The sequence below is a fragment of the Phaenicophaeus curvirostris genome, chromosome 15 (genome assembly GCF_032191515.1).
Source record: "Phaenicophaeus curvirostris isolate KB17595 chromosome 15, BPBGC_Pcur_1.0, whole genome shotgun sequence".
Lineage (NCBI taxonomy): Eukaryota > Metazoa > Chordata > Aves > Cuculiformes > Cuculidae > Phaenicophaeus > Phaenicophaeus curvirostris.
The window spans coordinates 8099378-8122299 of NC_091406.1; the positions used below are offsets into that span (position 1 = coordinate 8099378).

The 22922-nt window shown below is 43.4% G+C and overlaps 3 protein-coding genes across 4 annotated transcripts in view; 2 read left to right on the plus strand and 1 right to left on the minus strand.

Annotated features, from left to right (window-relative positions):
• Window positions 1–655, minus strand: part of MED7 (mediator complex subunit 7) — a 158903-nt gene extending 158248 nt beyond the window's left edge. The window contains exon 1 of the mRNA XM_069868901.1: window positions 651–655. The gene's annotated coding sequence lies outside the window, so the exon portion shown is untranslated. The remainder of the gene's footprint in view (window positions 1–650) is intronic.
• Window positions 656–772: 117 nt separating this feature from the next.
• Window positions 773–5719, plus strand: THG1L (tRNA-histidine guanylyltransferase 1 like). 2 transcript variants are annotated; one of them, XM_069868888.1, is made up of 6 exons: window positions 773–982; window positions 1844–2020; window positions 2485–2654; window positions 3336–3424; window positions 3528–3635; window positions 4922–5719. In XM_069868888.1, the coding sequence occupies exons 1-6, from the start codon at window positions 792–794 to the stop codon at window positions 5081–5083; spliced, it is 897 nt and encodes a 298-aa protein (XP_069724989.1). In that variant the 5' UTR covers window positions 773–791; the 3' UTR covers window positions 5084–5719. The 2 variants fall into 2 exon arrangements, with proteins under 2 accessions (XP_069724989.1, XP_069724990.1); XM_069868889.1 differs by lacking the exon at window positions 773–982 and having other exon boundaries at window positions 1885–2020; window positions 2489–2654.
• A 2712-nt stretch (window positions 5720–8431) lies between these two features.
• On the plus strand, window positions 8432–19463 carry LSM11 (LSM11, U7 small nuclear RNA associated). Its single transcript, XM_069868952.1, has 4 exons — window positions 8432–8803; window positions 13542–13681; window positions 14420–14503; window positions 15989–19463. Exons 1-4 carry the CDS (start codon window positions 8437–8439, stop codon window positions 16391–16393), a joined length of 996 nt encoding a protein of 331 aa, XP_069725053.1. The 5' UTR covers window positions 8432–8436; the 3' UTR covers window positions 16394–19463.
• Window positions 19464–22922: the final 3459 nt, after the last annotated feature.

Genomic DNA, 22922 nt, shown 5'->3' on the forward strand with positions numbered 1-22922 from the left:
GGGCTGAAACACAACTGGGATCTTCTGATCTTCAGGCTGAAACACAACTGGGATCTTCTGATCTTGAGGGAGGACCCCAAGCCCCTCACCCAGCTGCACGGTGAGGTCATTGGTGCTGGCAGGAGCAGGCTCACACGGGCAGCCGCCCTGGTTATTGTCCTTTTCCATCTTCAACCAGAAGGTCTCAAAGGCCTCGTCAGGCACCTCAGCCCTGACATCACCTCCACTCCAGGCCTCATTCCCACTCCCGCTCTTCTCCTCCCTCTGGCTTTCCCCGCTGCTCCATTCGAGGCCCTTTTCTCTCCTGACAGGGCCGCGGGCCGCCCACAGCACCGGGGAGCCCCTCAGGTCGCCCCTCGGCCCCGGGCCATGCTCGGAGCAGGCCGAAAGGCCTCCCCGCTCCGGCTCGGGCTCCTCCACCTTGGAGCACACCTGCTCCAAGGGGCCGCGGGCCCCCGGCGCCGGAGGTGGCGGCGCCGGGGCCGCCTTGGAGCGGCGGGACCTCCGCTTGGCCGCCTTCTCCATCGCTGCGGCCGTTAGCCGCCCGCGGCCGTTGCGCCAACGCTCCCCGCCGGCCCCGAGGCCCCGTCGCCCCGCGCGAGGTGCCCGCCATGGCCGCGGCCGTTCCGCCCGCGCCGCGCTGCGCCCACGTGCCCGCCGCCACCATAGAGGAACCCGCCCGGCCGCCTAGAAGGGCCCGCCGCCACCATAGAGGAACCCGCCCGGCCGCCTAGAAGGGCCCGCCGCCGCGCTCTCGGAGGGCGCGCGCCGGTTCCGCTTCCGCTCGGGCCATGCTGAGGGGCTGGCGGGCCGCCTCAGCCGCAGCGGCGGGGAGCGGGAGGTGGGCGGGCTGGCTGCGCGGCCCCCGGCGCCTCTCCATGGCCAAAAGCAAGTTCGAGTACGTGCGGGACTTCGAGGTGGACGATAGCTGCCTGCCCAACTGCTGGATAGTGGTGCGGCTGGACGGCCGCAACTTCCACAGGTGAAGGCCGGGCGGCGGCCGGGGCGCCTGTCGCGGAGGCGGGAGGAGGGGGCCTGCGGTACAGCAGGAGCTTCTTCGTACTAAAGGCGCTGAGGCTGCGGGCTGCGAGGGCTGCGAGAGAGAGAGAGAGAGAGGATCAAGGCTGGTGCCAGGCAGTCAGTCTTGGCTGGTCCCTGCCCGGCCTGCGTGGATTCCGCAGGTGCAGGGATTACAAATCCTCCGTTCCCCTGCGAACCCTTCGCTCGGCCTCTTCAGGGCACAGAGTTACCAGGGTTGTTTATCTTAAAGGGCTATGGGGAGCGTCAGAACTGGGCCTTGTGGCTGAGTGGTGGGAAGACGGTGCGTGGGTGTGCAGGAGGTGTACAGGGGTCTTTACTGGGTTTGGAGTCGATATCCGTGTGGTGTTTGCCTTTCTTTGCGGTAGAACACAGCTCCCTGGAGTAGTATATGACCTGTTCTTGCTGGGGATTTGATCTCTGGCTTGGTCACAGGATGTTCTGGTAAACTTCCCAAGTCTTGACAGATTCATTGATAATGTTGCCTTTGTTGGACTGAGTATAAAAGGAACCCTACGAGAAAGTGAGTTTCCAGAATGTAATATTTGTCTTTTTTTTTCCAAATGAAATACAGAGCCGCATCACTTTAAAGGACTGGTTGGGATGAGATACTGATGGGAGCGAGAATGGGTTATCTGGGGTGTGTAACAAGAGGTGATTTGTTACTGCATTTCATACCTGGAGAGAATTCTTTGTCAGTATTGACAGGATACTAGAAATCAATATTCATCGTAAGCAAATACAATGAAAAATGAATAGGTTAGCTCTGCAAGGGGTTCTTATTCAACTTTTTCTGCTTTTTAAGGTTTTCAGAGCAGCATGATTTCAAAAAGCCAAATGATGACCGTGCTCTTCATCTGATGACCAAGTGTGCCCAGATGGTGATGCAAGAATTAGAGGATATTGCTATCGCTTACGGACAGAGCGATGAATATAGTTTTGTTTTCAAAAAGAAGAGCAGATGGTTTAAAAGAAGGGCAAGGTAACAGCTGCTTTGATGCTGAAGTGAACTTGTTTTTAACCTTTCTCTAAATGGTAATTCTGTAGACTTGCCTTTCCATGCAGAGGTGAGTAGTGGGTCTGTCTTTGGGTCCTTACACTACAGTTAGTTCAGGTTATTCATGTGAACTCTTCACATGTGACCTTTCAGGAAAAAAGGTAATGCAGTGAGTGATGCAGAGATTTTTTAAAAAGTTTTGGTAAAACAAACATTAGAAACAAACATTATTAGAACAAACATTCTTTTAGCAAAATGTTACCTTTTCCAGACTCTTTACTTGAGTCGAGTACTTCCTTTTCTTCAAGAGTCTCTGTGCCATAGCTGATATATTGGGCCATTATTTAAGAAATGCGGAGAATTATCACTACTGATACCTCAGATAACGATAGATATATAATCGTATTGATGTATTTCTTCCTTCTTATCTTTTACTTTGTATTTGCAAGTAAGTTCATGACTCACGTGGTCTCGCAGTTTGCCTCAAGTTACGTTTTCTATTGGAAGGATTATTTTAAGGACCAGCAACTTCTGTACCCACCAGGGTTTGATGGACGAATTGTGTTGTATCCCAGTGACCAAAACTTAAAGGACTACCTCAGCTGGAGACAAGCAGATTGTAAGCTTTTCTAGAAAACAGAGATTTGTGCAGTTGATTTCCTTTCCTTGAATAGAAATGCCTGTATTTCTATGTATATTTTCAGAGAAAGAACAGGTAGGGTGGTACTTCTAAATAGTATTAGAATTGTTTTGGGCTTTGTATGGAAGTAGAAATAACGGCTGAAATTCTCCGTCTTAAGGCTACAACTATGTTTGTTGCATCCTGGGAGAGAATTCAGCCCAGGAAATATTCGCATTTTTTATGTACTGAGTTTGTTTAGCCAAGATAATCTTTAATGAAGAGATGTGAATGTTCAAATTGACACTAGGCAGCAAAATTGTAGCAGTCAAAAGTGCTGTTTATTCCATGCTAGGACAGAGCATTGGACTTCCTTTCTAGACTTTCAATAGTACGTAGTCCCTGTTGTTCAAATGAAGCTAACATACGTTACACGTAAACACCCTTCACTCTCTGCTCTCTCTTTATAGAATTTTATAATGAAGTCTATCTTCTAATCATTCTTAGGACAAGGAGTACCTTAAAAATGAATCTGAAAGATTTTAGTTTTCTAGCAACTGATGTTATTAATTTGCCTTTATTCCTGGCTGTTTGTTGGATATGACTCTGGAAATAAAGGGTTTTTTCCCTGAGTCATCACCCGGACTTGGTAAATACTCTTTCTCTCACTGTTTTCTGTAGGCCATATTAATAATCTTTATAACACTGTGTTTTGGATGCTTGTGCAGCGAAGTGGTTTGACACCAGTGCAAGCGCAGGATAGACTCCAGGTAAGGCTCCCTTGAGGTCTTCCAGTATTCACCCATTTTCTACCCTAGAGATTCAGTTTGTTTGTTTTCTATAAAAGTACAGTATCTTTTCATTTCCTCTCAGGGAACTTTGGCTGGAGATAAGAATGAAATCTTGTTTTCTGAATTCAACATCAACTACAACAATGAACCTCTGATGTATAGAAAAGGAACTGTCTTGATATGGCAGAAGGTAAAAGCCTATGTTGCCACTTGCTTCATACTCATGTTTTAAATAGCTACACTATGGCAGACAAGCTGCGCTGTAGGATCACCAGATGATCCCAAATGTATGTCCATGTATTTTAAAACCAACCATATTAGCCACATAATGATGTGCAAGATGACTAATTGTTTTGGAGGCGCTTTTGAGAGATCTATATCTATGAGTATAGTATAAAAAAACTCAACTCTGATAGAATAAAAAGTAGTCTAAAGTCTGGCTTAGATATTCTGCTCTTAGATCTCTGGCTGTTGAGATAAAACTTGTATCAACAGATGATAATGTATATGTAGAATTTCACAAGACTGATACATTTGCTAGATAAATCTCCCTCGTTTAATGAATCATGCAGTTGGGTTTTAGTTTTACCAGCTTAGAAAATTGAGGAAGTATTCTGGTTCCTGAAAAATTATGTTTTAATGACTGTTGTGAATTTGATACGATAATCACTGGGGCCTGTGCCAGGGCCTTCACAGGGTTAGATCCCAAGTATTTCCACTGCAAAGGAATTATGTATTTTTGTTCAGTAGGGTAGCTCAGCTCATAGTATGTTTAGTCCTCTTGTGTTTCTGTAAAGGAGCATCGTAAGGACTGCAGCTGTTATTGGAGAGTTCCTTTCAATTACTACTTTGTTAATCGCTGATCCAGAATTAGTGTAAGAAATTCTTGTCTTGTGTTTGTATGAGAAGAGATCCCAGAAAATCATAAATGTTTATGGCCTTAGTGTCCTTCTGTACTAGGAGATCCTAACTAGAAGAGTTTTGTGTGATCAGGACTTCATCTGTCAGTGTTAGTGTTCTGTACATAAAAAAAAAAAATACACAATCCTTTCTTTTTTATTTAAAATGTGGCCAACAATTTCTATTACAGCATTGGAGCTAATTGGAACAGATAGAGGCTCCCACCTGGAAATATATTCTACTTGTTCCTTATGCTTGTTTTTTCTTAGTAATCGTAGAAATTTTGCAAGGTTTTCCATTCGCTTTACGTAGATCCAAATTGAATATTGTACACCGTTCAAGAATATTTGCAATCAGTTATGTGAATTTGTAATTTCTTGAAGACGTGACGGTGATATGCAGTTTCACCTGCACCTGTGTTATTCTTTGAGAATACACTCTCAAAAGATGCAGTGTTTAAATTCTGTAATCTACTATAGGGCTGATACTTGCTTTTGTTGTAGCTTTGCTTCTTGTCCATTTGTGAATCCCCTCTGGAGTCTTACGTGTCTGCTAATGTCTCAACTGTATTTTCAGATTAATGAAGTTGTGACTAAGAAAATAAAACTGCCAAAGGAAGCAGAAGAAAAGGAAGTTGAAGTGACACGGACTAGGACTAAAATTGTTCCCCTGCACTGTGACATCATTGGGGACCAGTTCTGGGAGGAATATCCTGAGATTCTGGCTGAGGGTAGTTGATACCTGTGACGAGTAAAACCCGTAGTTTGCATTTTGGTCTGCTTGGGTTGTTGGCAAGCAAGGAGTATGAACGGAGTTTAGCCTGTGACCTTCTTCAACAACTGCATTGGTTTTAGCACTGCTGTTGCCTGAAAAAAAGACACGAGTATGTTATCTGATGTACAAGAATATGCCCATATGGGAAACCTAAAATCATGTTATATTTAGAATATTAAGGACTCATCATAAATTTAAGACCACTCCTTCCTTGTGCATGCAGATTTGTAGAAAAAGTGTATGGAAATTTCATGCACTTTTGTTGTATTTAAACCAGGAGGCATTTTACTGAACTGAACTATAAAAAGCTTCTGTATTTGAACAGTTATAAGAACAGTTAGAAGAAGATGAGAAAATAAATCATTTTGATTTTTGTTTTAACTGAGATGGTCTGGAATAATTCAATTGACATTTTGTATTAAACTTCAAGTTCAGCGTGTTCAGTCAGATGAGTGACAAAATGCTCACCTGCCTAATGTTTCTGATTCTTGGAGAAAGTAAATGGAGTAGCCCAGCACTTTCCTATGACTGGTTTTAAAAGCTTTTGTCAAATGTACAGGATTTTTATACTTTTCAAAAATTAAAACCAATAATTTCTTCCTTGCTGTGTTAATTACTTGGCCTTTTTTATTCCTAAGACTCTTACTAGTAATTGGTGAAGGTTCCAAACAGTTAATAATAAAAATACTGTGAAAGTCAAATTCTGTTAGGACATGGGTAGTGTGTGACTTGAATGCAGGCAGGATGCAGGAACAACCACAAAGCCACAGATAAAATGAAAAGAATAAATTTATTTCCGTTACCTTAGCGTCTGCAACAACTCCAAAACGGCACCCGGGCAGAGGAAACAAGCAGAAATGCAGGTACTGCAGAGCTTGGTCCTTGCTAAAAAGTGTGAATCCATAAATGTCTGCTTTGCCTGAATTTTATCAAGGAAGGATGGAGTAGTTTCCTGCTGTGCTTTGATCTTTCTCAGAGCAGGGCAGAAATCAGCAGGGCAGAAATCTCAGGCGTGTTTTTGCCATGAGTTTGTCACAGCCCTGTGTTACCTAAACACAAAAGGTTCTGTTTAAGCACACCAGACCAGGCAATGATGAGCGTGATTTATGTCTTTCTCTTACACCCCAGCTGCAAGGTCGCTTGAGTCTGTTTACAATTCCTCCTTGTCAATCTTCCATTATATTCCTACAGGTAGACATTGTGCTCTCACCTTCTGTGACCTGGGAGGTCCTTCATCTCCTACCACGCAGCAGAATGAAAGGCAGCAACACAGGGGAACGTTCCTGGTGCCTGCAAAGAGGGTGCTGACGAGAATTTGCATTTCATTCTCTGATTTTCCTGGGAATGAGACAGGCATAGCAGTCCTGACAATATATATTAGAGGGAAGTGGGGAGAATGTGTTGCCTGGTCTATGCATCATTTTGTTTTGGTTTAAGTATTAGCTAAGGCCCTTTGGCAAAACAGTTAAATTAAATTACCTATTTCAGCATAGAAATACAACTATAATGATAGAATAGATATTCATAAGGATATTATTACTGCTTTTAACCATACTGGTTTCAAAACAACAATGCCCAGAGAAGGGATCTGGCTGGCCAGCTCTTCCTAAGGGACAGAGAGTCAGCAGTTGGGACTGGCCGTGAAAATGGAAGGAAGGTCTGAAGACTGGAGGTTAGCACCAAGTTAGGTTCTCGTGAATTCACATAGCAGCCTACTCTATGCTTTTACCATTTTCTTCCCAAAGGAAGAACCTATACATTTAAGGCGATGTGCATTTTGGTTATTTGAAACAAACCACAGAGCAGGTGCTGATGTAAACTACTACCACCCAGCTTCTTTCTGAGAATAAACAATGAGTCAATGTTTCTGTAGCAGCACCGGGCTTCCCCTCTGCTGCTTTGAGCAAATACTGAGCAGTTCAGTGTGTGCGATGACAGAATGTGTATCACTCTTAGTTTGTAGAATGGACTCTGTAATTTCCAGAAAAAGGATATGAGGGATTGTGAGGTGATGATTCTGAATGAATCATTGCACCATTTACCGCTAAGAACTTCCTATCTGTCTGTCTGGCATTTTTTGTCTTGTAACAGGAATTTAATTACTTGACTTTGAAACACCCTGTGTTACTATCTGGTGCCTGACCTCACACACTGCATATAAAGCACAGGTGGGAACATTTGGCTTTTGCAGTCTCAGTAAAGAGGAAAAAAACGTTTGGCAACCATGATATGGTTTTGTTAGATACGTTGTGAATAGCTGATATATAAATAGCTCTATTGTAGAATAGAATTGTATGTAATTGTGCATCTGTATAGAATGTGGGTCTGTACTAGGTCTTAGAGCATTTTTTGATTAACCTATCCTTACAATAAAATGTGTTAATGAAACATATCCATTTACATGTGGATTCACACTTTGCAACCAAGGGATGGATTGTCCGCACAACTCTGGCCTTTCATTTCTATTAACATAAATGCTAGAGAAGGAAAGTCCTTGAGGTACCCTCGTGCATAAAGTCATAAAGTGACTTTGTACAAAGGGGAAAATAAATCCCAAGGCTGGAGAAGCAGACTGGTCTCTGTGGTGCACGCGGCTCCTCCTGTGCCCTGGGCCGGTGGGTAGCTCTGTCACTGCAGGAATCCCACACTGTGACTCCATGGTGTTTCCTCTGAAATCAGGCCAGAGCCCCTATCTGATGTTGTGTTGCTGTAATGGAGCATTAAACAAACATCCAGCAACCAGTTAGGGAGGGTTAATGGTAGTGGTGAAATCTGTTATGGTAAAACCACTTGACAACATCGCCACACGTTGCCTTGCTTTTCTTGGGAGAAATGTTTCTGCCCTTTATATAGATGTTCACCGATTAAAATGCAATTTATATAGAATCATAGAATCACCAGGTTGGAAAAGACCCACCGGATCATCGAGTCCAACCGTTACCATCAACCACTAAACCATGTCCCTCAGCACCTCGCCCACCCTTCCCTTAAACCCCTCCAGGGAAGGTGACTCAACCCCCTCCCTGGGCAGCCTCTGCCAGTGCCCAATGACCCTTTCCCTGAAAATTTTTTTCTTAATGTTCAGCCCGGCTGAACCCCTCTCGCCCAGACGCTGTTCGGTCTCCTGGGGCAGGCGCAGCGGGCCCTGCTGGGGGCCCACGGCAGCCGGGGCGGCTCCGGGGCCTCGACCGAGGGCGCTCCCGGCGCGGGCGGTTCCGGCGCTCTCCGCCTCCCAGCGCCGCGCGGGCCGGATCCCGCTTAGCCCTCGGCGCGGGGCGGCAGCGCCCCCTGGCGGCCTGGGCGCCGCGCAGCCCGGCATGGAGGAGGACGAGGGGGCCGCGGCGCCGAGGCGCCCGCCGCGCCGCTCGCCGAGCCCCGGCCGCCTGGACGTGAGCTCCAGCCGCTTCGACCCGCTGCTGGCGCTGTACTCGGCCGACACGCCTCTCCCCTTCCCCGCCGCGCCCTGCTTCAACAACCTGGCCGAGTACGAGAGCTTCCAGCGCGGCCTGCTCCGCCCGCGGGGCCGCCGCGCCGCTCCCTCCCGCCGCGCCGCCCCGGCCCGCCGCGGCCCGCCCGACCCCGAGCGCATCCAGCGCCTCCGCAGCCTCATGGTCAACGTGGGGCCCGAGCGCGGAGCGGCGCGGAGGCGGCGGGCGCCGCGCAACGTCCTCACCAGGATGCCCCGTAAGGGACCGCCGGGGCGGGCGGGGGACGGAGCCGGGAGCGGGGGGAGCCGGGGGAAGCGAGCCGGGGGGCCGGGATGGAGTTTGAGGGGGAATTTAGAGGTTTGACCGGCGCTTAAATCAAAATTATTCAATATTTTTATAATAGTAACTGGTGGAAATGAGGGATGGTGCTTTTCACGGAGCGGCTTGCTCAGGGATGAGGCTGGTTTTGGTACGGTGATGGCCACCTCCTGTTTGGTTAATTAACTAGTTAGTATTACAAAAAGCGGAATATTTTAATCTAAGCTAAATTAAAGTTGTGTTTCACCGAAGTAAGTACGAGGAGCGGCTGAGAGAGCTGGGGGTGTTTAGCCTGGAGAAGAGGAGGCTGAGGGGAGACCTCATTGCTCTCTACAACTACCTGAAAGGAGGTTGTGGAGAGGAGGGAGCTGGGCTCTTCTCCCAAGTGACAGGAGAGAGGACGAGAGGGAATGGCCTCAAGCTCCGCCAGGGGAGGTTCAGGCTGGACATTAGGAAAAAAAAATTCACAGAAAGGGTCATTGGGCACTGGCAGAGGCTGCCCAGGGAGGGGATTGAGTCACCTTCCCTGGAGGTGTTTAATGGACGGGTGGAAGAGGCGCTGAGGGACATGGTTTATTGATTGATAGGAATGGTTGGCCTCGATGATCCTGTGGGTCATTTCCAGCCTTGTGATTCTGTGATACTTCTGTAATTGCATTTTTTGAAAGTTATGCAGAATGTCCTTCTGAGGGCATGTTGTCTTCCTAACGCTGTTTTTTCCACGCTGTTCATAACGTCTTGTGTGAAGTATGATCTGTGCTGGACAGGTGTGTCTTCTGTAATCACCTCTGTTTGCAGCCTTTCTCTGTCTCAAACGCAAGGTCAGGCAGAGAGCTGGCTCCAAAGCTCCAGATTAGCAAGAGATTTGACTGTTGTGAAGTTCAATTAGACCTTGGAAAGTAAATAAAATATGCATGAGATTTCTGGGAAAATCTATAAGTGTGCATGTAAGCGGGAAAAATATTCTGTACCCTGCTCCTGCCTCACTGCACAGGATTGATGGAGGCCACTCACTCGTGTTGCTGAGGCCTGATAAAGGATGCTTGCTTTCTAAAACTCCAGAAGTGGTCTTAGAGAGTTCATTTGCCATCATTTTTGTTATCAACGTGGCTGGTGAGAGCAGGGGTGCTGGGTGGGAAGGGGGATTGGGTTGTGTTTGAGCTGAGTGGAAGTGATGCTGGGGAGGTGGTGTGTGGAGCTGAGGAATGGTTTCAAAGATCTGCTTGCTCAGAGATGAGGCTGGTTTTGTTGTGGTAATGTTCACCTCCTATTTATTTAATTATATTAATCCTCTTGATTTTAAGGGGAAAAAAAAAAGGATGGGAAACTACTGTGCTTTCAAAATTACTCTTTTTAAACCAGATCTGAGTCCGTGCAGCTCATAGTTAAATCCTAACCCCAGCATGGATCTGTCAGGCACTGCTGTAGCTTGGTTCCTGCCTGTGAGTCCTGGAGCATAAATATAATGCTGGTGTTTGTGGTGACATGATGCCAGAGCAGTGAACTGAGGTGGGAGGCAGCTGGGATGCTGCTAAATTTGTCGTCTGTGATGATAATACAAGTTTCTTGTCTAAGTTTATGTATGCAGTCAGGGTAATTGCCCTTAAACACTGAAGAGTGCACCTGCATTGCTATCAAATGAGATGTAACATTAGTGCACTTGACTAAAAATACCAGGTGTTTGCTGGAATCTAAGTATGTCTCTTAATCATCAGCATCACCTTAATGTTCTTTTTTAAAAAATGCTCAATTCTAAATGCCCAGAGCAGAACTCCTTTCTTCCTTAGACACCAAAACGTAATGTGTTCATTGCCGTAGGTGCTGTGATCCTAAATACCATGTCAGCTTGGTGCTTTGCAGGCGCAGAGGGTCTCTTGGTATAGGTTTTCCAAAAGAACCAACCTTATATATTTATTTAGGATCTTAATGTAAAGTACCTGCATATCTACTACTGTGATGGAAATTAAAAACAAAACAACTCTGTAAAAATTGATTTTGGTGGTCTAGCAAATAAATTACATGCTTCTGTTAAGCACACATGTTTAATATCCACACCTCTAAGGCTGGACAGCTTGAACTTCGAAGACGACTGGGACAACTGACATGGAAGGTGCTATTCAGCGGTCTGGAGAGTTTTAAGAATAATTTATAGCCAAAATTGTGTGCTTCCCTTGTTAGTAGGGGGCCTGTCTGCACCGTGGGTGGGCCAGCATTTGAAACTTGGATCCTAAGGCAGTAGCTGCCTCTGAAAGTAACTGTGACACATGGTTTGCGACATCCCACAGTTGTGGTGCTGTGCTCCCAGGTAGCTGTGACAAGGTATGATGTGTTCCTTAAGTGTAGTGGGTCAGAAATGCAGCGAAATGAAATGGAGCTAATGCTTGTCACGAGGGATGGTTCCAGATGTAGCAGTGCCTGTTCTGGATCAGCTCAGGAGAAGCTATTTCTAATTCCTTTGCATTTACCAAGGGGCAGAGAACTCATGTGCAAGCAGTTACCACAGATCAGTTAGAAAGGCATTTGGTAACATTCTGAGTTATTTCAACTGCACTAACTTGCTTTGCTCTTGTTTTCTTTCAATCTTGCCTCTTCATAAAGTCTACCCTGAGGACAGGGATTTGAACTTAAACAGAGTTTGGATCTTTATTTTCTCCTTTCCAGGGTACTTCCCCTCTGGCTTACAGTATTTTTCTAGTCATTCTTCAGAATCCTGGTATTAAGCATGTGCTTATTTTATACAAGTAGGGATTGGATTTTGAGTATAAAATCAACTCTCTGTGGATTGAAAAAAATATTAATACTGGTGCTTAACAGAGTCAAGAGCTGTAGGCAAATCTACCTGCCTGCAGAGCCTGGTCGATGCAGGGTTTGGTACTGGCAGGAGAGGCATGTTGCAAAAATAAATTCCTTGCATTGCTGGCTTTATTTTTTTCTGGGAAGTAAGTGTCAGATTGTTGAAATGGTTTTCGGTGATGCGTTCTACCCTTGCAGTGAGGTAAAGCTGGAGGTTTGCTCTGGTGAAGCTGGAACCCTAAGCAGTAAGGAAATGTAGGAAGAGCATGTGTTGTCTAGGTTCGCTAGAGCTGCAAAGTAGTGATTTCCATCAGGCCTCGTGGGGTGCTGACAAGCAAAGGCATAGCTGTAAATAAAGGTTGTACTTGGATTTTTATGAGAAGTTGTAGATAAACCTCCTGTATCAAAGAAACAGGAATCTAAAAAATACCTAAATCTAAAATGATTCTGTAAATTCTCAGGGTTGGTTAGAAAAAATACTGTTACCTGATTAAAAGCATCAGTCTGATGTAGTGATGGTGTCATCTCTCGTCCCCATAATGGACCTATGAATTCAGAGCATTAGTTTGTCATCAGTTCAGCCAAAGGAAGCACAGAGACTGATTAAATTACCCCCCTAAGCAAAGTGGGGAGGTACTGAGGCATCTTATGCTCTGTGTGAAAGCAATTTTCCCCAGCTCTCCAGCTGGAAAGGGCTGGAAAGAAGACAATGGATCTCAACAAATAAATGTGATTAGGTTAATGCAGAGGAAACTGCTTTAGATTTCCCTGCTGTGGCTGAGAGTTACCATGCAGCCAAATACTGCAGATCAGCTGTCATACACTAATATTTTACACTCACTCACAGGATGCCTTTTCTAGTGTGCAAATCAAACTTTGAATACATAGTCCCTCAAACACAAAACAAGAGGTCATCTCTGACTCAGATATTTTTATTAATGTGAGGAACTGTGAGAGATTTTTAGGCCAGTGCTTTTCCATGACTCTCAGTAGGAATCGCACAGCAGTCCTGGGGCTGTGTTTGCAGAAGCAAACAGGTAGCTGTAATTTATTGCTGGAATGGCTTCACTGTGGCTTTGTTGGAAGTCATAAAGTAAATAATATCTACACTTCTAGATAATGTACACTTGCAAGGATTATTTTAGTGTGCAGATAAGGATTGTGTGTACAGGTAAGCTGTATGTTTTAGTGAATTCCTAACTAAAACATTAATTGTGCTGCCGTTCAGCATGGTTTCATTGGTGGCTGCTGCTTTTAGTAATTTTCTTTGGCAAAGAATTGTACATCTTTGAAGGATAAAGTACGGTGCATCTTTGAAGGATGTTCAGATGACTGGTCAAAGTTTTAACTGAAACAATACATTTTCATTAACTTAAACTGATCCAATTTAGTTAGTTGAAGAACTTGAAGTCATCTGTTGCTTCAGAAATCTTGTAAAGAAAAGCAACGTGTCTGATGCAATACTTTATTAACAGTTTGTAGCTAATTGAGGTAGCTTTAGCTAGGCGTTTGTCTTTCTTGCAAAAAATCATTCTGCTTCCTTGAGCTTTCTGCTCCCTCCGAACCATTTCTATATAAGATTAGCATTACTTAGAATGCATTTGAAATGTAGCAAAAAAAAATTCAGCTAAGGCTGATTTGGCTTTGGGTTGTATAAAGTGAAACCTTCATATTTTCTGAAGTCTTTGCTGTCCCCGCTCTAAAGAGAGTTTTGGTGATCTAGTATTTTCAATCACAATGTGTTACAGTGCTCTGGGGCTGCTCATTTGCTTTGATGGGAGGGCAAATGTTGCACCAAGGTGTGTTGTATTCTTCATACGGCAAATTCCTATATGTTTATATGCATTTTGTTGCAGACTGGTGATGTTCTCTTTCTCTTTCAGTCCATGAAGGCAGCCCACTGGGGGAACTTCATCGCTGTGTCCGAGATGGTGTAAAAATTAATGTCCACATCCGCACGTTCAAAGGGCTTCGTGGAGTCTGCACAGGGTTTTTGGTTGCATTTGACAAGTTCTGGAATATGGTAATTACTGTTCCAGCCCTTGATTTATAACCACTATATTGAAAACTTGAAATTTGCAAGAGGTTTAAGAAAACTACATTTTGAGAAGATTATTGTGGTATTGTGGTTCATAAAACTAATTTGCCCTGGCACCAAGTGCTGGGTTTCAGACTTAAGTGGTGCTTGTTGTTGGATTGGTACATCTGAGAGGTGCATAGTCATTTTAGAGAAGGTTCTTGGTGAGACAGAAGCTTTGGAGCATTCCCAACGCCTTCAAAGGTTTTGGATAAGAACCCAAAAAAGTGAAATATGAAAATAACAAAAGCTTCGCAAGGTTGCTCTGCAAAACAGTCTTATAGTGCTCAGCTTTTTTCACTTAACACGTCACTGGAACGTTAGTGGCAAAAGCTTTTTCCTGTGTTCTACCACATGAAGATCTTGAAGATGGTGGATGGAAAAGCAGCTATTAAATATTTGTGCACCTTGGGGCTGTGAAAAGTTTGGAAAGAGGTGGGGGAGGGAGAAGGATTTAGCAGGCAAGGCTCACAAGGATTTTGAAAGTAATGCAGGGCTTTGGTGCTGCTGTTATACTTCAGTACAACTTAGATGATTAAGAAGCCAGCTCCAAAGCACAGCTTGTTCCTAGGATGGATTTTTTTTCAGAGAATAATTTTATAATGCCATGACACAAAGCTGGTCCAAAGCTTCTTCATCTTGTCTTTTAATTTTGACCTTTCTGTTTCTTTTTCCTTCTTCTAGGCCCTGACAGATGTGGATGAGACTTACAGGAAACCAATAACAGGCAAAGCTTTCTACGCAGAACCTCAGCTCACACTAACCCGGGTAAGTAACCTTCCCCAGTGGCTTTTTTTTTTTTTTTATTATCTCCTTTTTTCAAAGTAGTAAAAGAGGAGCATTGATTTTAAAACTGTATTTACATTTGAAATGTTTTGCCTTGTTTTCTTACAGACTACTCTAAAATTACTGGAACTGGGGGGTAGGAAAACAGATTTGTGACTCTTTTGAAAGTACTTTGGCCATAGTTCAGTGTTACAGAAGTGCCACTTTAGAGTTGCTAGTATCAGATCACTGGTGCTGTCACTGCTTAGTGCACTCTGCTGACCTTCTATAAGCTCACTCTGTGTTTTATTTATTTATTTGTTATGTGCATTTCTTTGCACCCGTGACTGACACGGTCCATATTTGTCCTGCCAGGTGATTTGGCAGTGCATAACTGATAGTAATGTTCATAGAATAATACTCCTCGACTCCAGCCAATGAAATGTCTGTTTGGTCACTTGAACTTCTAGTCTGTGTGTGCTGCTGCAAAGCAAGACACTCTAGGATCCAGCTGCAAAAAAAAAAAAAAAAAAAAGAGATGTTTATGAAGTTGAGAACTTAAGAAATGATAGATGAGCTTCTGAACAATGAAGGGAAAATATGTGGCAGTGCTGTGCCTGTTGAATGGCATAGCTCTGGGCCTTTCGAACATCAAAGAAGCATCACAAAAACTTTTGAACGGTTTCATTGTGAGGAATTTACTTTAAAATTCCAGTCATTTAAATCTGTTTTCTGATAGAACCCACCCTTCCTTTTTTAAAGATTAGTTAAAAATAATCAAGTTGTCATTGTTCCTTTAGCCCATTCTCACAGGGATTGGCTTTTCATCCTGTTGCTGGGAAGAGACAGGCTAACCAAGAATCCCTTTCATTTGTCAGTATTTCATAAAAGCTTTCCTGCTGCCAGAGTAAAAGCAGTTTTTTTTCCAGTTTCAGCAGCATGTGTTCTTAGATTAATGAGTTCATACAGTGCTGTGGGTCTGCTGCTCTAGCTTTTATTATTTTTCTATTGTTTTTTGGTCTGCTCACCTCCCAGAATACCCTCATGGCCTCTTTTAGTTTGTTTTGCGGAACACAAAAGGTCCATCATTTTTTCAGTATATACTTTTTGCTGATTGAGGCCCCTTATCTTAGGGTTCATGTCCTGCCTGAGGACACAGGGATGGAAATAGCTAGTACTATTTGACAATATTACAAGAGCATGAGGGAAAGTGAGCTAATGGATGAACTTGGTAACTTTCTGTTGTTCCTAACCGAAGTTCAATGCTGCTGCACTTCAGTATTGTTCCCCAGATTGAAGATGTTCATCCATTCACCTTATGTCACGATTTGACTTTGGCAAGAGAACATAGTATTTACTGCTGGTAAAGATTCTTCACTAATTGTGTATTGTGAGCTCTGATTCGGGATTGTATATGCAAATACCAAGTAGAAATGACAAACAAGAGGCCTCTCTTGTTTTATGAATGTCACAAATGTTCTTTTGCAGCTGTTTGACAGACTGAAACTGCAGGAGTCCTCAGTAAAGAAGGGAGCTGACTCAAAGACTGTCTCAGAGGACCTAACCCTGACAAATGACTCTCAGACGCTTGGATGGAAAGTTGGATCAGGACGAGGGAGAGCAGAAGATGAGCGTGAGAGGCAGAAATGCTTGGGCAGAGCTGGAGAAAAGAAGATACTAGGTGATGGTTTGCATCTGGCTGCCAGAAGTGAAGCTGATGTGGGTAGCGGGACTGCCCACACAGAGGGTGCCAGTGCCGGTGGTACCCGTGCAAGAAGCCAGTCACGAAGGAAAAAGCGTCCCAAAGTGGATTATCAACAGGTGTTCACACGTCACATAAATCAGATTTTTATTCGAGGAGAGAATGTTTTGCTTGTCCATTTAGCACATTGACTTGGCTGACCTTTGTCAGAGTATTTATCTGATAGCATGAATTGTCGCTGCAGCTCTCATTGCTATTTAGCATTCTCATTAAGTATGACAGTACTGTGACTGGTTTCCCATTGCCTCAACAAGGTAGGGGAAATAATTCTAACTGGAGCATCCTGAGCTTGGTGCCAAAGCTGTCTCCTTAGATCTCTGTTGGGGGTCTCGGGACAAGGTCAGCAACTCAGTTGTTTCTGTGAGATGAGGGAGGTAAGCACAGATCCTACTGCTCTGTAAAAAGAAGCTAAATGTAGAGAGGGTTGGTAGAACTCAGTTATAGGACCTAATTGTGGCACACTTTTAAGGAGCTTAAGATTAGGTCTCCACCTGAAATGAATCAGAAATGCTATTTTGCATGTTCTGAGTAATCTCTAGAGAAGATGGCTAATGAAACCATCCATATTGTTACATGAACGTCTTCTTTTACAGACATAATTCTGACAGTCATTTTGAGATAGTCTATAAAAAGGTGGGGTGACATCTTACTGAGGGCTATCAGCCTCTTCTTCATACTTAGCTCTGTAATGCCATGTGCGATGGAAAACCTTTTAATTGAAAACTACCCTTTTTGCATGAATGATGGCAGGACTTGATTTTAATCTCAAATCTTAGGCTGTAGCCCTGTGTCACCAGCAAGCAGCTAATGTAGCTGATCCGGGAACTTCCATATTTGGAGCTTACCTGTGAATGTTGTGGGTGAAGATGGGAAATTGTACTTTTATATTTCAGCCATTCGCTACTTAGTGTAATAGTGAAGTTTTGCAAAGATGTAGTTTTTTCTTCTCAGATTTAAGCGTTTGTGCTGAGCACAATTGTACTGTATCTAAGCGCCTTTCAAGCTCCCTCTGTTAAAAATAGAGGTGCTGTCTCCAGCAATTCTCATGGAGCAGAAATCTTTCTGGGTCTTCCCTATCCATGTGAATGATGCATCGTCTAATTCCTGTTGAACTGAGCTTTGGAGGTGTGCCTAAAAAGTGATTTGAAGTACAAAAGTCAAACTCAGCACATCAGTGGTTTTGTTTTAGCAATGTTTTTAAGCTACTGTAGATCAGGCCAGGTTTCTGCAAGTATAAACAGCTTTTCAAGAGGTACATGCAGAAATTTGAGGGTAAATGAAGCTGTTACATTATCTGGTCTGTTCCCCTAGCCGTCAAAGGATGTTAGGTTTCACACTGCTAGTCCAGTATTCATCTCAACTGCCTTGTGCTTTGCAGCAGCTCCATGTGTTCAAGATGAAGTTGGGAAATTGCCAGGATAATGGTTAGACCTCACAACGGGTAGAACAACTATTTATTTCTTTATAGCCGGTCTTGTATAGCATATAGAGGCCATAAGTCCTCAGACTGGGTGACTGTACTCTCAGTGACGTATATTTCTGTTGCTGCAAACGTGGCATACGTCTGGCTTGTCATTAGGGGTATGTCTGGTGCTTGGGTGAATTACAGAAATCATTCAGCAGGAGTTCCTGGACACACGAAGCAGCTGTATGCCTCTGGGGGAGCCTGAAACTTTTATGTCAGCATTTCAGATGACATGGGGCTTGGATGGCTGATGAGCTTACCCACTGAGCTGCAAACCCAAGTTCAGCCTGGAACAGAAGTGCCTCAGAATAAAAAGTACTGTTGAGGCAAAACAGCTTCATTAAGAGTGGGGGGGGAAAGAAAGAATACCTACAGTTTCTTATTACACGTTGCTTTATTGCTATGATCTGTTCCTACTATGAACTGAGACTAGGCACTGAAAAGATTCTTCTCTCAGAGATGCTTGTTTCCTCTCCTTTTGTGCTGTTCTTGTTTGTGTTCATGTGGTCTGCAGTTCTCCCTCCTCACCCCTGTCAGTACTTTGTCTTCTCAGAACGTTCTAAATGCTGGTTTGGGAAGATTGTTCTTGTATTTACCCCTTGTTGTCCTAGCTTTCTCAGTTGGCTTTCTATGTGGTCGCCAACTAACTAGAACTCTTACAAATTATTAGAAACATGTGAAGCCAGAAACAAGGGCTGTATTTCTGCTCCTGACTTCTTAGCAGCTTTTATTGCAAGTGAGTATTTTCCTTTATTCTGTTTTTGGTGTTAGTTAGTTTTTCCTACCTGCTTTCTGGCTGTTTTGTTATTTCAGTTGGGTGGGATAACTTACCTCTGCCTTTTCCATTCATACCAAAGGCTACTGGTTTTGACCTCTCTTCTTTCCTTTGTACTTGACCAAAGGGTGTCAGATCTCCACTCAGGCCTATGTACTATGACATCTAATTGAATTCTTGCTTTTCTTTACCTCACATTCTCAGTTATCTCTGTCTGTCTAGTTTATACTGCCTTGTGCATTAAATAAGATTCAATACCATGAAAGTTCTGGTAGCCGTGGTGCCCTCTTTCCTTGTCAGTTGACACTTCACAAAGTTCTCAGTTGCTACTAGAAGTGTCAGTGTTCTCTTTCATCAGAAGTTTTTCTCTGAAGCCTTGCAGGTGTTCGTTGCTTTACAGCTTTTTTTTTAATATATTTTATGAAAACTGCTGGTGCTTAGACTTGCGTTTGTGCCTTGATTTTTATATCATCACTGACGCATCCAAAATCATCACCTCCATCAACAAACCTGAGTAAGAACTATAGTTTGTCTATGATTTTTGCTCTACCTCATTATTAAACTGTTCCTTCTCCATTCTCGTTGTTGTCTCATCTGTGGAGTTAAAGTTCTGTCTTCGAATTCAGATTTAATGGCTTGCTTAGTGGTTTTTCATTTGTTTCCTGCTTCCCTTCCACCTCTCATTGTTTCCAAGCTGCTTCCTAACTACAGCCTCTTCTACAACCTCAGATCTTCCAAAATGTCTTCCTTTTCCCTACTTTTCCTAACAATTAATCTTTTAAAGCCCATTATCAAACTGCTGTTTTATGAGTTTTGTCTCTTTCAGGATTAGCATTTGTGATTTTCCTTTTCCAAGCACCATGATTGTGACTAAGCAAGTGATCCTGTGTGTTGTTACTTGCATATTTAGTACTTCAAATGAAATTGTTATTGAAATAAAATTGAATCTGATGGTCTGAAATGAAGTCTTCTACCTCATTTAAGTATTCACGTAAAGCTGTTCAAAAAAGAAAACAACCCTTGAAAACAAATGAGCTGCTTTTTTAATTGCTTCTGGTTATTTCCTTTTCCAAACAGCATGAAAGCCAGGTTCTTTGTTCAAAAAGCAGTCACTCCTAGCCATTCCTCTGCTGCAGCAGTGTCACAAAGATGATGTGAGCATAGACACCTGAAGTTACTATGCTAAAGAATGAAGGGTAGGAGCAGGAGGCAATCATAAGAAACAGAGCTGTGTGAGACTGAAAAAGCTTTGAGCCAAATATAAAGAACTCTCTGAAAAAGACCCACATACTGGTTGTAACCTGTGCAGTATTTCTAGGATATTATTCAGCCTGATGCTCAGCAGTGATTCCTGAAGTGTGTTTATGAGGAGGAACTGAATTCCTGCAAGGCGAGTTTTCTGAACTACCTTTAAGGAAGTGTGATAATTGGAGAATTTTTTAGAATAATTCCTAAAATAGCAGGCAAATCTGAAACTTGTGAAATGTTATGCCGGCTGCAGAAACAATGTAATGCAATAGTCTTGGAATGTGATGTCACAGATATGTCTCATGATGTCAACGTATATCTTTTCATTGCCAACGAAGTTCAGTAGGGAGCCAAGTCTCATGGTTATCTTAAGAGTGGTGTTTTTATTTGTAGGGTGATGTAATTCTAGGGACCTTTACACATATTCTGAAGGAGATTTTCATGGAACCACAGTATAAAACCTTACCATGTGTCAGGGTGCAGGGAAACTGGCAGGAAGAATGAGGCTGAGAGCTGCAGCATTACCCTGCAGTTCTGGGCATCGTGTCTGAGATTATTTCTTGGAAAAAATTCTTTTGCATATCTACTTGATTTTTATTGAACAGTTCTTAAACAGAGCTGTGGGGGTAGAGTAGGAAAGGCCAAAGGAAAATAAGGAGCTTGTAAAAAGTGTAGGCTTAGTTCCTTCTCTCAGCTGGCTTGTCCAATGTGTTATTGCCTAGAAATTTTTTTTCTGATCTGCAGACAGGTACTTAGCATGTGCTCACCAGGTGATTACTGAAGTAGCCAATGAGTAATGTTTTCCATCTGCTGCTTGTGCTTCAGTTTCTGGATTTCTTATTTCTGATGCAGCTTTCTTGTCTGTATCATTTGGAAGCAGGGCAAGGTTTCTCGGCAGGAGTAGGCTTCACTGTGCGCTGTTTTTTTACCCCCTCCCTAAGGAATGTTCCCCCATCTAGTTATGCATCCACATAGCTTTTGGCTATTCTTTATATTATCTGCAGACTTTTGCAAGTATTTATCTTGTAACAGTTGGAGTGAACTGATTTTTTTAAACTATTTTTTCACTTATTTTTCCTTCCCACAATGCTAGGTTTTCCTAATCTGCTGTTGCAGTCACCTACTTACACCTATGAATCACCGTGGGTGAGGAAGTGTCCAGGAAAAAAGAAGCAGAGAAAAAAGATGTCTGATTTTTGTTGAGTTTGACATTCTGTCCAACATGCTGAAAATGGGAAGGCAGGCAGAGAAAAAATAGAAAGGAACTGCTTTACTTGGTGGTAACTCCTTGAAGTGGGAGATTGCTTTCTAATCTGGCATAATTTGTCCAGCATTGAGTAGTTGTGCTGTATAGAGGAAGGGGGAGTATGCAGAGACAGTTCATGAGTGCAGCCTCTGTTATGTTGTGAGCATTTTCACAGCATGCAAACTGTGCCTCTGGGGTCTGCAAGATTCCATCCTTAATAACTGACGCATTTGATCCTGCCTCTAAAATTTTGCTGTGGAAGCCCAGTGGGAGAAAAAGAAGTAAGCAAAATTCCCCTTTTGAGGCAGGGGTGGTAGGAGGCTTGGTTATCCTTGTTAGCTTCCTGGGGTTGCCGCAGAAAGGACTGCTTTAGTGGAGGAATATCAGAGATGGCTTGTCTCATGATATTTACAAGTCCTTTTAGATGTCACTGTAAGTGCTCTTGCTCTTAGCAGGTAGGAGTGAAGGCCTGTCAGGGAAGGAAAATACCTTCTGATGTTCCTGGGTAACTATTTTATTAGCTGCTAGCTTCATAGTGTACACTTGGATGACTTAGCTGAAGAAAATTAGTACACCTGAGACTTTCAGTCAGTCTTGTATTCGTTTAGAATGAAAAGTAGTTTGATCAGTTTGTGTAAAACATATCCATCCTTTTTCCTCTCAAAAGATCAGTGCTCTCCCTCAGGAAAGAAACGAAAGCTGCTCCTTCTCCTCTAGCAATTGCTTCTGATATCCAGTGCTTCAGCGCGAAGTACAGCTGCATCATTGTATCTTCGGCGTTACAGATCATTCCAAGATGAGGAAATGAGAAAAGTGTTCAGATTCTTTGAAACGAAAATGGGCATTTTGAGGGGAGCAGTTGTGTTGACCTCCTTTTAGATGGTGCATGCGTCCTGCATGGTGGCGTGGGCTGGGACTAGTTAACCAACTAGTCATCCATAAAACTTCCTTAACGAACCACAGAGAAGCAGCATGACCTACCACGCTGACGTGGGATTAGAAATCAGGTGCTGACAAATTCTGATCTCTACTGCCACTTGCTCACTGAATGGCCTTGGCAATTCACATCCCTCCCTTTCCCATATGCTCCACAGCTGTAATACATCTGAGAGCAATCCCTGCCTGCCTTGCAAGGATTTGGGAAGTGGTGAGTGCTATACGTATAAGTGCCAAGTATTGTTATTAAAACTATAATATGTCAGGTAGGGCAGGTACGTAGATCATCTGCCCTCTTTAGGCACTTGACTGTTAAACTTCTGTCTTGGCACACTGAAAATGTGCGGATATCGGGTACAACGACGCACTTCAGTCTTGAAATTCCTTATGTCTTCGAGATCAGATTTGGTGACTTCAGTGTCTTGTTTCCAAGCTGCAATACCACGTTTTGGTCAAATGCTGATAAATGAGATTGTAACTCCTTTGTAATTCCTTCTTTGTCTTCCTAAATATTTTGTTTCTTGAGCTGATGCTGCTATGAACATGTTAAATAATACTGAATTTGCAATAGTCTGCTTTCCAGATATAAATGTTTATATTTAAAAGTGCTAAGACTGCAATGCAATAAATATATCCATGTAACAGTTTGCTTGAAAGCATGGTTGTTTGTGCTCTGTCAGTGTGCTTGTGGCAGTGATGAAGCTGCTACAGCAGTGGTTAGGACAGATGCCTGGATGTAGAGACCACCAGGTTCTGAATGCTCAAATCACTTGAATTGCAGGCAGACCAGTTGTCTGTGTATTCAAAAGTATATTAATCTATAAAATATTATTCCTGGTTTTTAGAGGTGTGGAAAGGAAGTGAACTTCACCATGAAGGAGGCAAGAGCTACTGGCCTCATCACTCCAAGACTTGTTACCTTGCTGGGTGGTCTTCCACCATGCCATCAGGAAATGGTTCTCCAGGAATCGTAGAGGTCCAGAGCTTGCA

Bases quoted from the DNA above. Each gene is read 5' to 3' on its own strand.
- THG1L (XM_069868888.1), top strand. From the start codon at position 792: ATGCTGAGGGGCTGGCGGGCCGCCTCAGCCGCAGCGGCGGGGAGCGGG. The intron at 983-1,843 runs GTGAAGGCCGGG...CTGCTTTTTAAG, and splicing joins GACGGCCGCAACTTCCACAG to GTTTTCAGAGCAGCATGATT. The intron at 3,425-3,527 runs GTAAGGCTCCCT...ATTTCCTCTCAG, and splicing joins AAGCGCAGGATAGACTCCAG to GGAACTTTGGCTGGAGATAA.
- LSM11 (XM_069868952.1), top strand. From the start codon at position 8,437: ATGGAGGAGGACGAGGGGGCCGCGGCGCCGAGGCGCCCGCCGCGCCGC. The intron at 13,682-14,419 runs GTAATTACTGTT...TCCTTCTTCTAG, and splicing joins TTGACAAGTTCTGGAATATG to GCCCTGACAGATGTGGATGA. The intron at 14,504-15,988 runs GTAAGTAACCTT...GTTCTTTTGCAG, and splicing joins CTCAGCTCACACTAACCCGG to CTGTTTGACAGACTGAAACT.